Raw genomic sequence first — 20,358 nt, forward strand, 5'->3', positions numbered from 1 at the left:
AGGTATAATGAGAGCCTGAGGCGAAAATGTAATTAAAAAGATAATATCTTCCTCTATTCAACTCGGCCGCTGAATTCTGAATATTGTGTTGAAGTAAAGCTTCAGTCAGCAGTGTTAAATATGAAACAGAGAAATACATCTTTCCGTGACAGGTGGCTCACGTCGATTCCACCTCTCTCTCTATACTGGAATCAATAAGCCCCATCTCCATTTATTTAAGATGTTAGTTTAAAAGATTCACCGCGCTCATCAAGCCACAGAAGAGCAGATTGATTTTCAGCTCAAATCTTGTGGGATTTATGTAAAAATTCACCGTGCTTCCAACGGTACGACTCCTCATTTGTGTTAATTAAGAGCGCTTGTTTCAGAGTCCACACCGATTCCTCTCTGTGATTAAAGGTTTCAGGACACTGGTTCAATTCGGGAGATCCACATGTGGAAACATACATCAAAGTGAAATTATTTCATTTTATTCATATGTTCCCTGTTTCAGGGGAGATGAACTGTATGCAGGGTTTATCTACGCCACACTGCGGATATCTGGATATACCTCTGTCCAGACGAGAGCACAGAAACAACCGCACGGTCATAAAGTTTATATATCGACGACCCATCAAATACCAGAGAAGAAGAACATGTTCTGCCTTGATGTTAAATTCATCCGCAAACTTGAACTTAGACCTTCGAGTGCAAACCAAACGGGATACAGCCGCCATTGTTGTTTTCTTTTTTTGAAAATCGTTACTTTGAAAGGTGCTTGTCAAAATAAAAATATGAAAATCTTTTTGCACATGGACGAGAGGCCTGCATTAGTGTGCAAGGGCGTTCGTCTCCTCGTCTGAATCAAACTAACTCACTGACAAAAAACTTAATTGAAGCAGAACCTGGAAAAACAAAAGTGTATTTTGTGAGATATTTCAAAATAAGAGCACCCTCAGTTGCCCTCAAAAGGGCTGTAATGTTTATTACACAACAGCCATTTCTGTATTCCTGCAGCCACTCAGCTCGAGTCTGCTCTGATAAGTATTCCTTTCACGGCGACATGTATTCATCGCACTCTTTGCATTACGGTGTTGTTACTTACGCTGTCAGTCACTCTGCTCTTTCTCTGCCGCGGCGGCTGCAACAGTGCTCACCTGAAAGCTTCACTGAAACACATAATCACTCGCTGATGCTGCTGCTGCAGCACATGAAGCATTTCATAAACACAACCTCAGTCTATGTTCCTCGGGGGTGGGAGGGGCTGTATGGATCTTTCCATATGGAGAAATGATGTCAAAGCCAAATTTGCAACTCACATATAACTGTTACACGAGCTGGTTGAACCGAGTTAGTCGACAAAAACATAAAAACAACCGTGTCTCTGACAAAAACTCTGTGTCTGTAAAACTGCAACAGCAAATATGTTTTGTAAGATTATGGCTGGATTATGTTCAAAGGGAACGTTCTGAATGAAGTGTGACATTTATTTTTCGGCGGCAGAGATGCCAGGAGGTTCGTCTGTCACACCAGAGACCAGGATTTACATCTGTGTGGTGAGATTCAGGCAGTAAAAGCATTTTGCACCTTAACCGACTGTTGAGAGCGTAAACATTACAGTGTAATAACGCTGCAGTCGTAAAAAGTGGTTATTGTACTGAGAGATTGGACATTTTTGGTGGGAAACAAACACAATACCGGTGGATTTCTTTTTACTGATGAGCTCGGTTTATTTCTTTATTTGCCAAACATGAAATATTAACGTATTCTTATGTTTACGAGAATGACATCAAGTAGCGTGCATTCCTCCGCAATGACTGTAAAGTTACTAGCAAATTAAATTAAAATAAGAAGCAGTCGTGGTGATAATTTAAATTATTTATAAGTGAAAAATAAAAATCCTCACGAGTTCTTCTGAGGTTTCAATCCACCATTTTTGCTGGAAGTCAGTTTAGTAGTTTTTGCATAATCTTACCAACAAATAAAAACAACATAGCAACAAGGACCTCAGACTCCTTGTGAAACCTCCTGAAGTCACTATATCACTAACTTGGCTGATTTATTTCAGATAGATTAATAACTTTTTCTTTTTTAAATCAAGAGGTTTCTTTCCTGACCCTCTGTATCCACCAAGTTTTGTGATAATCCTTCGAGGAGTTTTGCGTGATCCTGCTCACAAACATGTAATGTAACCTCCTTGACTGAGGTGATAACAAATGTAACGTGACTGCATTTATGTTTTTTTACAAAACTGTAATCTGCTGCAGTCCCTCAGAGATCTTAATATTTCCTACATTACACTAAGGTTCACTCAGGTTCCTTAAAATACCTTTTATATGAAAAGGAATTCATAAAACGGTTTTCTCCTGCAGAGCAAAATGGACAATAATTTAGTCAAAACAACTTGGTTGGTGTCTTTCCTCCAGTATAGTTGTTTAACTGCCATTTATGTCCTTAAACACAAAATAAGCAGAGCTATGAAAGTGTTTGTAAATGGATGGTGTTTATATCGGGTTCCCTGGCGACGTGCCGCTGTGTTTCCATATTCGTCTTCCTAATTTACCTGTTGCACCTCAACGTGTTCAGTCAAAAACAAAAACAACACTGATTATTTTGGACATTAATATCTTTTCTTTTTTATTGACAAGAACTCTTCATTGTTTTGTAAAAATGTCTATTTATGAACCAATACAAAATATGTATGGGAATGTGGAACTCCTTTTCTCCATTAATGCACATTAACATTTCCCAAGAACAGCAGAGAGACAAAAAAGAATAAATCTAAAAACAAGAACTGGTGAAACAATCAATTCTTTTTTTTGTTGTTGTGGGGAATGAAACGAGTTTCTAAAGGCGGTGGTGTGCTGATAAGTGACAGAAGTACAGCCACAACAAGTTTCTGATCCTGCTTCATTCCAATAAACAGTGTACTCATCATGATCTATGTAAACACAAAGTACTTAACACATCTTTACAGTGCACCAAATATTAAGAAAAACACAGAAAACATGTACAACATAGATGCAAAATATCTCACCAGTTCTGCCTCTTGGATCTAAAGTGTGTTGATTGGATGAGGGTGTTTTGTAGTTGCTGTCATATCATTGATAGGTGGGGCCTAAACTTTGCATTCTACCTGAGATGCAGTCACATCGGTCAGCAACGCATGAACCTGAGACAGGACATTATCAAAAGAATTTAATGTGAAGAAAATTACAACAGTTACACTGTAAGACCAAAATCCATTTTTCTTTTTCTTTACCGGGTGTTAAATATAAGAAAATAAAATCAACACGTACAATGACATTAAATATCGTTCTTACTTCAAATTGAACCCTCGTCATTTCTGAATAATCTCCATTGAAATGTGATGTTTTGTTTTTGTTACCTTTGGAACTTTGGAAGAACAAAAACATTCGGAGGAGCACTCCAGCAGAACCGACCCACACAAGGTTTAATATTCACAAATAAAACATGAATGCATCAGCCTGGAGGGAGAAGACGATATTCACTTCTATTCCTTTATTGGCAAGTACATGTTCTGAAGTCTGATTCAAATGGAAGCTGCCACATGTCACTGAAGCGAAGTAGTGCTCACTGTAAAATACAAATCACACAATTCTCAGTCTTACAGATGAAGTGACACCTGCTCTGTGATTCATAAAGCAAGGAGAACAAGTCAGTTAATAGTTTAATCACGAACCATGACCGCAAAACATCGAAACCTAATCGATAAACCCTCCCCCCCACCCGTCAACGTAACAAACACAAAACAGTGTCATCAGCGTACAGTGTTAACTTAGTGGCGATTCCTCTCCGAGTACAGAACTTTAAATTAACTCAAGTTTTAACAGAAGAAGAAGAAACAGTTGTGACTCATCTACAGCCGCTGCATCCAACGGAACAAAGCTAAAAATACGTCCACAGCTCCGCGAAGCCGACACCCCCCCTCCCCCGCCCGCCCGCCCGCCTTCTCAGTTAGCAGAAAAAAATAATTTAATGTCTTTTTAAAATGTGCAGATGTGTGATGCAGAGGAAAGTAAAAATTCGCACGATGCATTTCCTTCCACGAGAACCTTCTCAAACGACTCGGACAAACCCAAACCGAGATTCTCAATATAAAAAGACCGAACGCTGTCTTCATGCACGACCGTAAAGCTATTACACTGCAATCTGAGTTGCACATTCACAAAATCCAATCAAATGGTTTTAACATTAACAAAAAAAAAAAAAAAGATCGAGTCTTGAGATGGCGGCGGACAAACGGCAAGCAACTCACCTGAACTACAGAGGTGAAATGTGAGTGTTTTAGTGATTAAACATTAACTAAGATTATCAACAGAATGTGAAAACATAGAATAATGTTCTTTATGCCAAAGACGTCTGTTTATTGAGTTGAGCAATAAAGCGCGAACCCTGTTTTTAATGTCTAAGTTGTGTCTGGTACGATCTGCAGACTCTCTGCATTTACTTGGTTTATTTATTGTATTTGTGCAGAATGACCTGTCGATGAAGTTATTTCATTGTCTTACGTTCTATTGGTTTTCACACCTAAACTTAGCCAAAACATTTCGCTCGTTCCTTTTTGCTAATTAACATGTAATGAAAGCGTTTGCTCACTAAATGGCTGCTATCACATTTATCTGAACTATTACTAAAGAAATGTTTTGATGTTGATTTTTCATTCTAATCTCTGATTTTTTTTTTTTTTTTTTTATCATATCACAGTATATTTTATTTCAATGGAGAAAAAATCATGTCATCTCATCCGGTTTTACACAAGATGGATAATCAACAAACCTGCGGGTCAAGAAAATTACGCTCCGCAGGAGAATAACTCCCCTTTTCTTCTGTAAATACCAATTGTTTTGTTCAGGTTCAAGTTTAATTTGAAAAACCACGGGAAAATAAATCAAACTTGAGGACTATTGTTGGTTTTAGAGTCTGAATCGATTGTGTTGATATGAAATATTCACAAACGTTAAACGTGCACGCTGCACCTCACTCCGCCCACAGCTGTCACATGAAGCGAGCTGCTTGCTTTGTGAACACGACGCTGAGACAAACAACGCCATCAACACGCCCCCTCGTTGCCGCGATGAGAAGCCGAGGCGTGAACGCAAACTGTGGATTTAACGCGTGTATTAACTTCTCTTCATTACTTTAGGCGTTCCTCAGGGCTTCCCAGCTGGCACGGCAAAAACTGATCCTCGTTCGGTTTTTAGCAGGTGACACGTGAAGCGAGCCGGAGAAGCAGAAAGAAAGAGTTTCAGCACGCACACACATGCAAAGAATATCAAACGTTTTACGAGCTGCGGCGTCAGAGCGAAGACCGTGAATTTCAGGGGGTGACGTGAAAGTGGAAAGACGGACATGTCTCTTAGAGCGTGACGGTTCGAAGACATTTACTTTCCCTAACATTTGCTTGTTTTACAGTTTGACAAAAACTCACAATGTGATATGATAAAATCCACAAAGGTACTCCATCGTAATTCTAGTAAAAAATATTTTCTTAGTAAGGATTAGTGTACAATACAGCTGTGATTCCGTTGGATTGATTTACATTGGATTGTGTGTCTACGAGATGAAATGAGCCCGCTGGTCGGGGGGGACTTTTACTTTTTTTTATTTTGTGCAGCTTAAATATTCCTTAAAGTAAATTTTGAATAAGTTTGGAGTTTGGTTAAGGCTGTTTCTTTTCTCAGTAGAGTTACGTACATGGCTGCCAGTTGACCAATATCAATGCCAAATACGTTTTCAACAGCCGTTTCCACATCTTTGCTGAAAGTCTCCCAGAAACAATTTGAAAACAATTCACATTTTCTTACTTTCCCCGTTCGCAAAAGAAAAATATATTCAGGAGCGAGAACAGATGGAAATCACTTAAATCTCATCATTACAACTCAATAAAAGCCGGTGGGAAAAGAGCAGGCTGCCATTAGGCTGGATAGAAGAAAAATAACACTAAACAGAGGAAGGGATTACTATAATGAAACTGTGAGGAGGGATAATGTACGACATCACTTCACTGGGAAAAGTAATTGAAGAACAAAACTCCCAAAAAATGAATATAAAAGCTGACGTGGCCAAAATAAATGGGACTATCATTCCCATTACTCTTCACTGGCTTCATTCTGATTTCTTTCTGAATGTGGTGTTGTGGATGACGGGGGCAGGGAGGGCAGATGCAGTACATCCAGCCTGTTTCTCGTTTATGTCCTTTGTACAATGATATGTAAAGTATTTCATGCATTTTTGGAGCCGTCAAAACTTCAGGGAAAGAAAAAATAGTGAGGAGAAGTAATGGCTTGAGACAAATCACAGTATACTGGAGAGAGTTTGTGTTGTTAGGACGTGTGTGTGTGTGTGTGTGTGTGTGTGTGTGTGCGGATACATTTAGGGAAATGAATAAAGTGGCTGTGTAATTTTACCCTCATACAAAAGCCAACAGCACATCGATTTTACAAGTGAGGAGGGGGAACAACAAGGTTATGCAAATGAGGATCAACACAAACCCGAAGTGCGGATAAAAACAAAGAAACCGAAAAAAAATAAAAGTCAGAACAAGGCACAGAATTTTCTGCAAATGGTTGAACTAAATAAAATTCGTACCAGCAGTCAGGGAGGTGTCGAATGGTGAAGCTCTCTACAGTGATTTCTGGCAACATCTGGCGCGACCCTCCCTCCCTCCCTCCCCAACAACCCCTCCCCCCTTTTTTCTCCGTTTACCGAAAATCCAAACACCCCCCCACCCCCCCCCCCCCCCGCAACGTTTTTTTCTCCTTTTTTGATTTTTGTAACTTTTTTTAAACACACAAAACATTCCATCTACATCTGCAGACTAGACTAAACAACGGCTTAAAACCAGGCCTTTCTTTAAAAACCCATTCCTCGTCTACTCGCTGACCCCCCGACTCTCACTAGAAGTGATCCTGAACCTCCTCCAATCCCTCCCCCGTCACCGCCCCCGGCCCCAAAACCAGCTCGGTGTCCCAAAGAGGACACTAGAGTGAGGGGGTCCTGTTTTTGATTAGATGTAGTACTCCTTCTTTTCGTCCGAGTTGGTGTGGCCACCCTCTGCGTTGATGATGGCTGTGTCTGCGTCCGCTGCGTCGTCTGCTCCTTTGGCTTCGTGTGTGAAGTAGGTACCTGAGGAGGAGGAGGAGGAGGAGGAGGAGGAGGATGAAGGACAGTGTCACGGATTCCATTACAGCCTGACGCCCAGATGACACAAAAGATTAAAATGTGCTGCTACATCCCACAGCACCTAATTATGCAAAAATCTCTCCATGTGGTCATTTACACAAACCAAAACACCGGCGAGCTCTAATATTCTGATTATACATCATTTCCCCCCAGTTTTTCATTCGAGACTGGCACATGAAAATCAGGGTTTTGAAATAATCTCGAGTGTGGGGAAGAGCGTGGATCACACCTTCAAATTAACCTTGTCAAGTTCAGCAGAAAAAGGGAACTAGAAAGCCACTTCAAACCTAATTTAGAGGATTTATTCATATCCTATCACAGTGGAGTTTGATAACGAAGGCAAGGCAATATTCCAGAACGAATGGTGAAGGGCACTTCCACATGTGGAAGAAAGAAACGCACGAATTCTGCACGACTCCACAGAAAAATTGTGTTCGGTGGAAATGAGAAAGGTAAATTAAGAGTGAAGTCTTCTTGTGTCTGACTTTTACTGATACAGTTTGAAAACTCATCTCACAATTGTATGTGATATATATATATTATATTATATATATAAATATATTATATGTTTTTTAGTCTGAAACAAACATAATCTAAGAGAAATATGTGGGAATGATGGTTTCTTATTGGCTGACAAAGATGAAGCCAAAACATCTTGATCACCCCCTGGTGGCTGGCTGCAGTATGGTTCTTAAACCACCTCCTCCATGTCCGCTGATGGGACATGGATCAAACTAAAATGTCCAAATTCACATCGAACAGTTGGTTTTCTGTTATTTTAAGTTGTTCTCATCCCGCTGATGTTTGTTAAAGTCTCCGCCATCACTACTGGTTGTTGTCCAGCTACACTGTGAATCACAAGGTCTTGGGAAATCTTGTGTTTTCACCCAAGCAACAAACTGAGAACTGGATCATTTGCAGACCCAGACGTCTTCACGCCGCTGGAGGGGATAAAACGAGTCAAATCCAGGTCATGAATTTGACGACGGCGCAGCAGCCAAACTTTTATCACCGGGTCCGAGCAGTTGTTGACACAGAGAATGAGAAGCTGAGGTTGATTACACATAATGAACAGTGTGGGTCAACTGTCCTGAACCTTACTGCACTTTAACACAATGTTTTTCATCAGATCCACAAAAGTGTCCACTGATTGGAAAACCATGAGAGGGAAAGCTGAGTGCAGCATCATCATAAAATAAAACGTCTCTTCCACACATTTACTTTGCCTCATTTACACTATTTCCCCTCTAAAACGGTTGATGTATCCAATTTCATTTCCTCGTGCATAAGAAATATCACAGTGTGAAATTCATTATAGATTGTAATTATTTCTGCGTTATGAGGGCAGCATACGAGATGCGTTATACTGTGCAGCATGGCACCATGAAAAATGTAATTTTACTCACGATCAGTAACCCATAGCCTTAATAGCCATCTTTCCATTATTTCAACAAGCTTCCATCCAAGGATGTAAAAAGACATTTTATAAACCTGATAAACTTTACGACCGGTTTATCTTTAAATATTAATAATTAAAAATAAAATGTACCTTTTTTTAAATACCCACAGTAAAATGTTACTTTCAAGGAATTTATCTGAAGTATTTGTGTTTAGTTTTGCAGAGTTTTACACACATGTTAGTCCTCAACATTTATATATATATATATGAAAAACCTAATCCCAAAAACCTTCTATTGTAAATCGAACTAACAACCATTAATATGCATCGTCAGTTCACATGTAGTTTCCTCAGCAGTGCTTGTTTAAGTTTATGTCCAGGTCTGATACCTTTGTGTCTTGCAAAGTAACGCCCCAGTACGATGAGTAGACACAGCATCGCAAAGACGACCACGGCCACCACTCCTCCGATCACTGCGTGGTCCACCGTTCTGGGCGCTCCCTCGCCGGCTCGAGAATCTGCAAACAGAGACAAAAACAACCCTGAGTGTGCACAGGCAACACTGACCGCCTCTCTAACTGCCTGTCAGTGAGATGTGATGTAAATTATACTTAATGTAAGGACCTTGAATAGAGAAGCTGAGGAGCTGCAGAATAAACCAGGAGCAGAGATGATTACATAGATTTTTGACCATATGGTTGACTTCCTTGTTGCCGGGGGCCAAACCCATATACTAGAACGTGCAGCCAAAATAAATCTGGAGCTGCTTAGTCTGGTGTCCTGAATGTTGCTTCATGGAATAAATAAACATGTTTGAATACAAATTGTCACTAATACATGGAGTATTATTCAATGACAAAGTTAGAGTGTACACGTTCAAGGTTTCTTTAATATCCCTGAGGAGTAATTAGTTCTTCAGCCACAACCTAACAATAAATACATGAGCAATTACCAGTACATGTACAGAAAGCAATTCATTTACTTCTCATTGTGATTTAAGTTCTTCACTTATGAGAAGCGTATAGATACTTCAACAAGACTGTTAATAAAAAGCAAGCTGGCCTTTGTTCGGATGGATCCCATCGTAATATCAACATGATTATAAAGTTCACTTCTAATGTTTGAGGTTTCATATCTTTAAAAGCTTGTTGTTGTGATTCAATGTTGAGCTCTTGTCCTTTGTTAGAAGAAATACACAAAAACTACCGAGTCAATTTTCTTAACACCTGGTAAAAGGGTGAGGTAGAGGCCAGGGCACAACTTTCACAACTTTGTGAGATGTTTGTGCTTTATGAAGTGTTGATACCTATGAGCAGGTTAACTCTGGTGCTGATCCGCATAATGACCCAGATGCATCTTATCTGAAACACTTATATATGCAATATGGTGCTAATTAGCGTTTAAGTGTGTGTTCACTCTCCGATTCCCCCAGATAAAAAATATAAAAGATATTTTATTTTCTTCCTTTGGGTTTTTTGTTTGTTTCCAACTAAGAAGATATAACGAGCCTCCTCTCCTGGGACCAGTTGGGCTCCTTTTCATCTGGCCAACATTTTAATAATCACTCCCACAACAATAAGAGTTTGGGCCGCGATCAGGAAGTGATTAATCTGAGCAGTAGAAGAATTACCATACCCCCGGTGCCACGGGAGACATCAGTATTATAATATAACAATTAAATACATTTTTCTTTATCTTTAGGTTCAGTGTTTAGAAGAAGAAAAAGCTTTAATGCAACCATGCACACGGGAAAACGCTCACAAAGAGGATGCAAATGGTTGATAATGTATTTAACTTCCAACACACGTGTGCAGAAAACCTATAATGTAATGCTGTAATGCTGTGTGAAAGGTATTGATCAGGTGAAGGGATCCATGACAACCAAAGTTAATATTCATTTGTAGACGTGACTGGTTCTTCTTGGTCTAGAAGACGAGTGTATTCACCTATTGAGGAGCAACGAGAGGTGGTGGAGGGATGAGTCATGAGATGTGACCTAAATTTAACTCACATACTGTTTCCATCACAGCTGCATGTCTGTGCTTTTATAGCTTATTCAAATACGATAACACCAAATCCTTCACTTTCAACATAATGACTGTTCTAAAGACTTATTTTACAGAAAATGCCATAAAACTACAGCAGCGAGGAAACTAAACAACAACCATTCTCAGGAATAAGTGGAAGTGGAACCGACCTTCAGCCCCCGACCATCTATTACCTGGAGTATCTCACTAAAACCCCCTCCCCCACATGCTTCGCCACACTCACACAGATCTGCTGAGTGAGCTCCGGGAAACGAGTCGGAATTTATTAACACAAAAAAAAACCAAAACACAAACAGAGAGAGGAACACCTTGGAAAACATCACCTGCCGCCCACCTCTGCATTCCTGGAGAGAAGGAGAATAAAGGAGAGGAGGTGGGGGGGGGGGGGGGCTACCTGTCAAACTCAACAAAACATTACCCCGAAAGATCTAATAGGTTATTTTGACTTCAGATTTTCTTTTTTAGTGCTGGGCAGATTCAATTAAACTGAGCAGGAATCCTTCTGACATCCAATTCGCTCTTGTCAGGCTGCTAAAGCTGTGCTTTAACACACTTTCCTATTACGATGTTAATGTGGACTTTGGCTTTGGGGGGGGGAGGCGGGGCGGCGTGTGTGAGTGGTGCGGTCAGGGTGGCTTAAATTTCCCCGGTTCAAATTCATCCGAGAGCGACGGGAGATGAGAACATCCAAGTCTCCACAATACACCGGACTTTCCATTATGTGCTGCTGCGTATCATAATGAGCTCCGGCTTCTGGATTCTCGACCGTACAACAGTCTGACCTGTTGGTGGTGCTAGAGAGAGAGTTCAGGTGTCACCGAAAACCTCGTCTTATTTTGAAAAGCATGAAATATCCACAGCTAACTGCAAGGAAATCTCTCACTATTCTACATCATGCATCATTTTGTTTTAATTTCACCAGAATCCAGTCGGACATATTTGTATTTCTGGAAAGTTTGGGACCTCTGCTATAGAATTTGAAATAAATTAGGTTTTTCTTTTTGAAATCCTTAAGTACCACAATTTTAGAAAAAAAACAACCCAAGCTCCAAAACAATTTCTATAATGAGTGATAATGAATATGAATATTTCATGGCTACCTGGTGGCTGGTGATGACTGTCGCACCAAATGATTAATTACATCGAAGGTGCAGAAATAGCCTGTGGAAAGATTTAATACAACCTGGTTCTTATTTTTATACCTTTTCTATCACTGATAAAAAAAAAAAACTTTGCACTCAGTAAGTTAAAAGCTGAGATCTCAGCATGTGGGTGTTAATGAATCCTGCCGTCTTCCTCTTTATTAGAGCTGACAGATCCATTGTTAATGTGTTAAAATGTTGATGTGCATTTTATTATTTCATTCTGCAGCACTTAGTTTGAAGCCAGTTAAGTTTATGTATTAATAATCAGTGAAAGTTCAGCATGACAGGTTGAAGAGAAACTGTTTGTTTTTCCAAACTTGACAGAAAACTACGAGAGGAGCGTCTCATGAAATCCTAACAGCACCTAATGTGCTCCAGCGACGAACACAACAATAATAATTCATATTCATATTTCTCACAGGAGGATTCTGCTGTGTGACTTTTCATGGATTTCGCTGTGCTGGTGTGTTTTGTCATTACATCGGCGACCAAGCTTTTCCCCACGTCGCCCGTTTCTCATCCGCGTTTGATTACGACAAAATCCTCTTTTAAAAAAAAAACAAAAAACTCTTTGATTCAAAAATGCAATTCAAAACTTCTCAGCGGCAACACAAGACTTCATGGTGGAGTGACTAAGCAAACAATTTCCATCTTAACCAAACCGCAAAAATTTAAATAAAAAGTTGGTCTGGGTTTCATATTTAATGAGTCCTGTTTGTGAGCCCGAAGAAGTGTCTGAGTGTGCTGTCAGTTCCTGAAAGCACTCAGTCCCAATGATACCGCCGAGAGCAATTTGCATGTCATATCAGCCAGTATCACTTTAGAGCAATTACTGTCACCAAGTGAAATTCAGTACATTTGTCTTATTATCTCACATGGGGAGTCAAAGCTCAAATTGCATGGGTGATTGTTCCAGCAATCAAAGGGGGGAGGCGGGGGAGGGGGGGGGGGCACATTCAAGGCAATTTCTGTTATTGCCTTTCCCTTAAAAGTCACTTCTGTTGTGGAATGAAAAGCTCCAATAAGATCCACATCAAACTGTTTCCTTTAACTGCAGCTCTTAATTACAAATCAAGAGGGGAAAACAAATTTAAAGTAAGTAGCACCTTTCATACGGAGATCCTGTTACACTGCCACGGAGAAAAAAAAAACCCTCGTTACGCCGCTTTTGCCTTGTTTAAACTAAAGAACTGAAGAAGCCGCTCCTCTGCTACGTCAGTGTTGGACGCTCTGTCTTTCACACGTTCGTCGATCGATGGCTCTGCGGTGACAACTGCATTAAATAAACAACAAAACCCTCCACAGAGAAGACTGAAGGGGGACAAAGCTCCCTCCTTGAACAGGCTGCGGAAAAAAAAGGGCTTCAAAATGAAAAGTCCAAATTCCAATATGCCTGGAGCCACTTATGAAATTATGCGAAAGAGCCAGATGGCCATTAATTTAATGACCGTGGCTCAACAACCCAAAAAAAACTTTTGTTAGTTCTGAAAACTTTCCATTATCTGGTTGCTTGTATTGTCAAATAGTGACACGCAGCACGACGTCCTGCAGCTCTGGGTTGTTTGTTTTCTTTGCTCATTGTTTTTGTTTTAGGGTCATTGAGCGTTTTTCTCTCATTAACACAGACGAGCAGCTGTTTTCAGCAAACAGGCAAATTTAACAACTGGCAGGTGAATCAAGTGGAGCAGCCACAGAACTATGAACTCTAATATATCTTATATCTTATCTGTTGCCAGAAACATGACGCCAATGAGAAGATGATGTCGTTTGAAGCTTTGCCGACGTGCAACACATTAGCCATCAGATTTTAAATGGTTAGAATGAGATTGTTAATGTACTGAAAAGGTGCAAAGATAGAATAAATCACAAACAATAGTATGTGGATATATGGATAAGTATATATTCTATAGAGCCCTCTGCAAATCAAATACATACAATGATCATGAACAACCCCTTATTTTAATTTCTCTTTCAATGCCATTAGTTTTACTTCTGTTGTTTGCTCTGTTTTTAGTTTAAGGCATGGTTTGTTTTTCAAAAAGGCACAAAGATGTAAACTATGACCAAATAGTTGCAGCACGAAATGTTTTCATGTCACATCAAGGGTCTCTGGATTTATCTCAACACTAACACACACTGTTGCTCAGCCTCTCTTGGAAATGTGCCTCAAATATATGCAAATGTGTTCGGAGCAAGGTGTCCACAGGGCTCAACAAATACTGCAGGAGTCAATCAAGTGAGTGGTCATTCTGACAGGAGGAGAAACACCCATGTTAAGTTTGAATGTGGAGTATCTCATTTTCATAAGACATGTTGACAAAGGCTTGATTTGAGACAGAGGAGATCTCCTAATTGGATCTTCTAATCTGCTAATTAAGCATTAGTGATTTCACTGGTGCGCCCGTGCCGCCTGCAGATAGAGGTGCAATCACAGCGGCACTATGTCGGTGGGGTGTCATAAGAGCACACTGGCTTGTCAAGATCCACTTCCATTGCCCACAACACTCTCGGTTAAAGAGCGAATGTAATTAAAGTCCCAATGAACCTATTCATTGAACCTATTTGAAAATGTCAGTTATATCTTTTGCCTCTCGGGTAGCGAACTACGCTGCTTACATACAGAGCGGCTCGAGAGTTATTGAGGTTTTTTTTTCACTTCAGAACGCTGAAAGAAAAACGAGCCGAGGGTCAATAAATGTTAAAAATGAAAATATTACGAACAAGGTTGCAGGAGTTTGACAGATCTGACTTCACTCCATCAGATACTGATTGTAAAATGTGGTGATGCCTGTTAAAGTAAAGCCAAAAACAAGATTTATCAAGCGGAGATATAATTCTACTTAGAGTCCCGAGTGAGGATGAAGCCTAAAAAAAACCCATGTAGCCTACATTTCCCATAATGCAATTTCATCATAATCCACCCCTTTTCTGAGAGCCCTGATTACATCAAGGTCATTTTATGTTGCTTTATGGGTAAAATTAATCGTCTGGCCTATTAAGATAAATGTTTGACTCCGGGCCGCCACGGGCAAGATCACTCTTAATCAACCTTTACCAGATCCACTGAATATGTGAGAAGATATGAACATACAGAATTAAAAAGTAATATTAAAAAATAAAGTTATGAGCAGACTCTGGGTTATAGAGTGTGATACTGTCCTGAATGAGTTATGTGAGGGGAGAAGAACGAGGCAACAAGATGAAAACTGACCTAGATACGTGCATATTTTATCGTAAGTGATTTCAACGAAACAAATAAAAATTGTGATCCGATGTCAGATGTCTTGAACTCTGAGCTGCAGAACATCGTCAGAGTTCATCTCCCGGTGGTTGAAGCAGACACACCGAGACAAAAACACATTCTCGCTATTGTTCACTTTAATGTGCGCTGGCCTCCGGTTCACCCGGCCTGTGGGAGAGCACCGGAGGAAGACACAAACACACAACATGTAAACTCTGCCAGTGTGCTGTGAGCCTGGGACCCTCTCGATGCAGCGGTGCTACCCACAAACCAAAGCATTGCCCCAGTAAGTGCTCCGACTATTTCATCTTCAGGATATCCAGCCTTACTTGAGCTTAACCTCAGGAAATACTGGAACAGGCATCATATTTCCCTGACTGATCTCAGGTAACATGATGATCCTGAAGGTTTTGTTTAAGTTATTTGATTCTATAAATAAACAGCTCTAATTAATGCAAGATGGCAGCGCCCACAGCTCAGACATATCTGCTTCATTTGTTTACAGTGGGAGGAAGTGGAGACACGTCGTCCATCATTATTTACAGTGCAATAGTCAGGATGTGTTGTTGCATGGCTCTCTTCTTTGTGTGGAATGATCTTCAGCTGCAGGTTTGGCTGATGTAACCTCATTTAAAACAGTGGCTTCATCGAAACTGGTCAAATTGTGTGAACCGTGTTTTTGTTTGTGGCGTCAATGAATTAGAATAAGTTGGAATTAATCAACCAAACAACTAGCCAACTCTCTCAGGATCATTACCAACGGGAGCTTAATAACCAACAAGGCTCCGCTGAACACTTCAGTGCACTCTGCAAAAGCGAATAAACAGTCAACAAAAATTATACCGAGTCAACAGGAGGCAACATTGCTGAAGTGTCTAAGCTGTGGGTCGTTAAAACCAAGTAACACGTTGCCGAGAAACCAGAAGTTAGAGTCAAGCTACAACACAACAGTCATCAAAGTAGACAAAGCAGTGAAGGGCAGAAAAACTTCATTTCATTATTACTATTTTCACTTTTCAGTCTCATTCACTGAAGCTACATCTGTATATATCTGTATATAGCTTCTAAAATAGAAATCTCAAACCCATCTGAAACACACACACACACACAAGATTGAATATCATGAATCTAATTTACACCCGGTATAGGTGCGCTCTTCCTCTCCTCTGCCGTCCCTCGTGTGATATAAACCTTTCTATATGTATTGAATCCTATTTTTGAAGTCAAACTTTATAACACTACAACGCGAAGGAAAAAAAGCAAATGTTCCGACTCCTTGCAAAACTAAGCCAGTGGGGTGTCATCTCCTAAGAAACCTCGTGCCTGCTTTTGTTCTGATGGAGCTATTCATCATTTATCTAATCGAGGCCCGTCTTCATCCAAAATGTAATATAATTATGGGCTATAACTGTTCTCAGGATATTAAGCTGTATCTAGGCCACGGGAAGGCTCGATAAACACCTTCTAATAATGGCTTTTAGTGGTCTCAGGAGTGACTTCTCCTCACACACTGAGGACTCTCTATGGCTCCCAAGGCCAAATGACTTTGCGGCTTGTTGTAGAGATGCACATCAGTCCTGGTAATGGGGACAGTGTTAGAAAAAATAAAAAAGGTGCAGCCCAGTGGAGCTTCTCTCCATCCACCACACGGCCCTTTCTTCTTTCATGCCTGATTATGAGCACACACCTTCCCACACACCCTCTCCTCCCATGCCACTGAGCCGCCTCCAGCCTCGGCCAATTCAGCAGCATCTGAAAAACTCCCGTTGATTTATGTTTGTGGATGTGAGAGCTGGCGAGACGCCTGGTTTGCAAGCCTGTGTTCTCATGTTGGCTGATTTTTTTATTTTTTATCGTGTGACATCAGATATCTGAGGGTGATCTTGTATTAAAAAAATGTAAAACACAGATACAGTCAAAACAAGAGTCATAATTAGTGATGTTTTCTTAATAAAGCATCGGGACATTACTTATTGTCAAAAGGTAAAAAATTCATAAAACAGTTTTAAGTGCTCCAAAGTGAAAAATCTCATCAAGGTCAAAGTCACAGAAATGTCAGGCTTTGATAGAAATGGACCTTAAATCAAGTCCTGTGTCTCCTCGGCTCTCTGCATATTGCTAATAACAGCAGGAGAGGCTGTGCAGCAGCCTGGTGTTGTGACACAGAATAGTATCAGTGAAATGACATCAGGGGCTGTGAGTGGATCTGTGTACACAGCAGACGCAGCCCTCGGTGACGGAGCCGAGCCAAAGAAATGAGCGGCTAATCCTGCACAAGAAGCCCGAGACAATGGCCACATTTACATACGTGCGGTAAACAGACGACGGCACATTCTCCGGTCAAGGTCGTCCTCAAGAGATGAGCTGTTTACACAAACCTTTCTGACTGTAGCTTACCTCACTGAAACTACCCGTTTCCATAAATCAACAAGATTAGGGATGGTTGTGACTATTCGCAGCTTCAATCTTCTTCGTGGTTTTTGCGACAGGGCGAGAAAATCCTGAGAAACGGCTGTGGGAGCCTTTCAAGAGACAAAAAACTCAGAGGAGATAAATGGAAACCCCATGGACGCAGACACTGTACTCGGTTAACCATTAATTAAAAGGGAACAAAAGTATGTTACCAAAATCCCCAAAAACGACCTAGTCCTGGTCGGCCACGTTTTAGCCACGGGCCTGCAATAAACCCGCCTACTCTCTTCCTGTCATTGACGCTAATTGAAAGGTCTCGGGATCACCTCTTCAAGTTACGACAGCTCCTCCTGGTGGGGACCTTAAAGGCTCTCACCTAATTTCACGACAATTCATCAAACATTTCGACATGCATCACACTGTGGCTCATGTTGTGCGGCTTCACCGAGGCCGGACGGATGAAATATTCAAACCAAAGGGCAAAGTTATGTCTCGTAGAATTCTGTGAACTTTCGTGAACTTTAACATGCAAATATCTTCAACTGACCATCTGCAAATCATCTTGACAAGGCCGACCTTTGAGGAAACGGAGAGTCCAAAATGGAGGAGCCACGACCAATGATTTCCATTGAACGTCCACAGACTGAGCTCCGACGATGTTCTTTTGCGAAGATGTGCAGATGATTTTCCCCGTGCCACTCTCTCAGCGCAGCACTGACTACCCACTTAGCGCTAAATAAGACTGCAAGCTACTGTACATAAAGACAGGCTGTCACCAGAGAGAAAGATGAAGTATGTAAACAATGTCAGGAAGTCTCCAAGGAAGGATCACATAACTGTTTAATCACAGCTCCTCGAATAAAGCTCAAAGACGTTCTGCGCTTCGAAATGTGCTTGAATCAGTGTCGGCAGAATCTTCTACTGAACCAGCAGAAGTTCCTCAAAGGACTCTGTGACGTTTGACCTTTGTTGCACAGACCCGGCGGCTGCTAACCGACCATAAACGGGACAGAGTCGAGAGATAAAACGGAATCCTGCCATTATGTAAAAGATGGAGCCGGAGCAGAATATTTCACTTGTTATCCCCGTGCGCCTGCTTTGTCGTGCCATTCCGGCCGTCTTTGAGAAGCAGCGTTGTGGCACAATCTCTGTCAGGTGTAGCAATGCTGACAAAAAAACCTGCAGTGATAATGAAATCCTTTAGCGGAGCTGAGTGCATGGCGCCGGCCTCTAATCCAAGCCTTACCTCAAAGGAAATTCAGACCAGCTTACATGCATGGATGGTGTCGGGGAAAAATGGGGAGAGAAAATCTGCTGTATTCCACATTCAAGCTCATATTATAGCCAGAAGTTGTCAGTGCTGCTAAAAGTGACTAAAGCCAGTGACAATGGATGATATCTAGGACTGGATTTGTCTCATTTACACAAAAACACTGAAAGGTTTTTGTGGGAGAAATGTCCTCGCAATGACAAATCCCTGGTCGTATCTTCCCTGAATCAAATCGGGGGAAAAAAAAAAAAGATCTGCTCTGAATTTCTTTGTCAACGTGGCACAAGAAAGTGTCCGAGGCCCCGAGAGAATCTGCAGAGGAAGCTGGAGCTGCGGACGCAAATTAGAGGGGCGAAGGAGCAACATACCAATTATTGATAATCAATTCAATTTCCTCTCAGTGTTCATTTTGGGATGTAGCCCATAACCCACATGAACGAATAAATGTTTCTCCGCAAATTCTGGTCAGACACTAATTTTCTCTTCCCCTGTCCTGTCGGCCTCGATGCCAAACACGGACCCGGCCGAGGTAAAAGCACAAACTCTCTCTCAGATGGAAGTGGCAAGACTTGGTCGCTGTCATGGCAACAGTGAGCCTAAAAGCGAATTAGAATATGAGCATTGAAAAGCAGGGAACATGCTCTGGCTTCCTGTGTGGTTCAAATATCAACTAAGACATTAGAGAAATCATTCCAGCTTTTAAAGTGCATGTGAACGTGTATTTGAATCTGCATCACATAGATTTTTTTTACCCAGGTTACACTGTTGTGAGTTAGAAGATTGTCGAGGTTGTGCAGCCGTAGATTGAGTTCTTCGAGCCACAGACACTGACAGCAACACAGGGAGTGACCGTAAACTTTTTAAATAAACAGAATAAAACAAAAAAGAACGGGAGAAAGAAAATGAGCTTTCACGAAAAACAAAACAACAAAAAGAATTGAGATGAGATCATCTCTGAGGGTCGTTATTAAAATAACTGGGAGGGTGATGAACTCACTGAGGTCACGCAACATTCGGTGAATAGTCCTCCAATGGGATTTTTATCAGCAGTTATACTTGAGTTGACTGTTATTTTATATGTAATGACTACAGGTAATGTGCTTAATTGTTCTGGCAGGCGATTTAAAAAAAGGGCTCGCCAGAGTTAATGTGACGGCAGTGGGAGCGCGGCTGCTCCGGTGGTGCAGGTGTTGTCATTCCAGCAGGTGGCAGCCCGACAGATGGGGAAGACTGACAGTTTGTTATTAATGTGATGTCGTCTCTTTGGTTTGTGCATCTGGTCGCTGAACGCAAACAGTTTAGAAGCAAAGAAAAAGAGACACGGAGCAACACAGCAATATGACCGATGTACGATTCAGAGGAAACACGTGGATTCATGTACGTTCGCACGAGCGATGCACAAGAAACAAATGTAGGATAAGAAGCTTGTTGCACAGGATTTATAATGGACGAAGAACACAAAGCGCCGGGCCCGGTATCGACATCTGCTCCATGCGACTGTATTAATTGCACGATGAGTCAACTGAAAGTAGAGCTGCTTCACAATTCTCCCCTCCACAAGTATCACTCTCCACCAGAACAATTTACATAAGAGATGTGCCCCTCGTTGGCACACTCCAATTTTTAAACTGTTGTTCAGACTGATTAACAGCATCAGA

General features: G+C 41.1%; 1 protein-coding gene across 6 annotated transcripts in view; it reads right to left on the reverse strand.

Annotated features, from left to right (window-relative positions):
• Positions 1 to 6,742: 6,742 nt before the first annotated feature.
• Positions 6,743 to 20,358, reverse strand: part of cadm1a (cell adhesion molecule 1a) — a 309,896-nt gene continuing 296,280 nt past the window's right edge. For 2 of the 6 annotated variants that reach the window (XM_069509992.1, XM_069509991.1), the window contains 2 exons: positions 8,974 to 9,102; positions 6,743 to 7,128 (listed from right to left, as the gene is read on the reverse strand). In XM_069509992.1, the coding sequence (XP_069366093.1) occupies positions 7,010 to 7,128; positions 8,974 to 9,102 (248 nt within the window). In that variant the 3' untranslated portion in view covers positions 6,743 to 7,009. The remainder of the gene's footprint in view (positions 7,129 to 8,973; positions 9,103 to 20,358) is intronic. The other 4 variants (XM_069509994.1, XM_069509993.1, XM_069509995.1 and 1 more) reach the window with 3 other exon arrangements.

This window comes from Paralichthys olivaceus, chromosome 15, assembly GCF_024713975.1.
Source record: "Paralichthys olivaceus isolate ysfri-2021 chromosome 15, ASM2471397v2, whole genome shotgun sequence".
In the NCBI taxonomy this organism is placed as follows: domain Eukaryota; kingdom Metazoa; phylum Chordata; class Actinopteri; order Pleuronectiformes; family Paralichthyidae; genus Paralichthys; species Paralichthys olivaceus.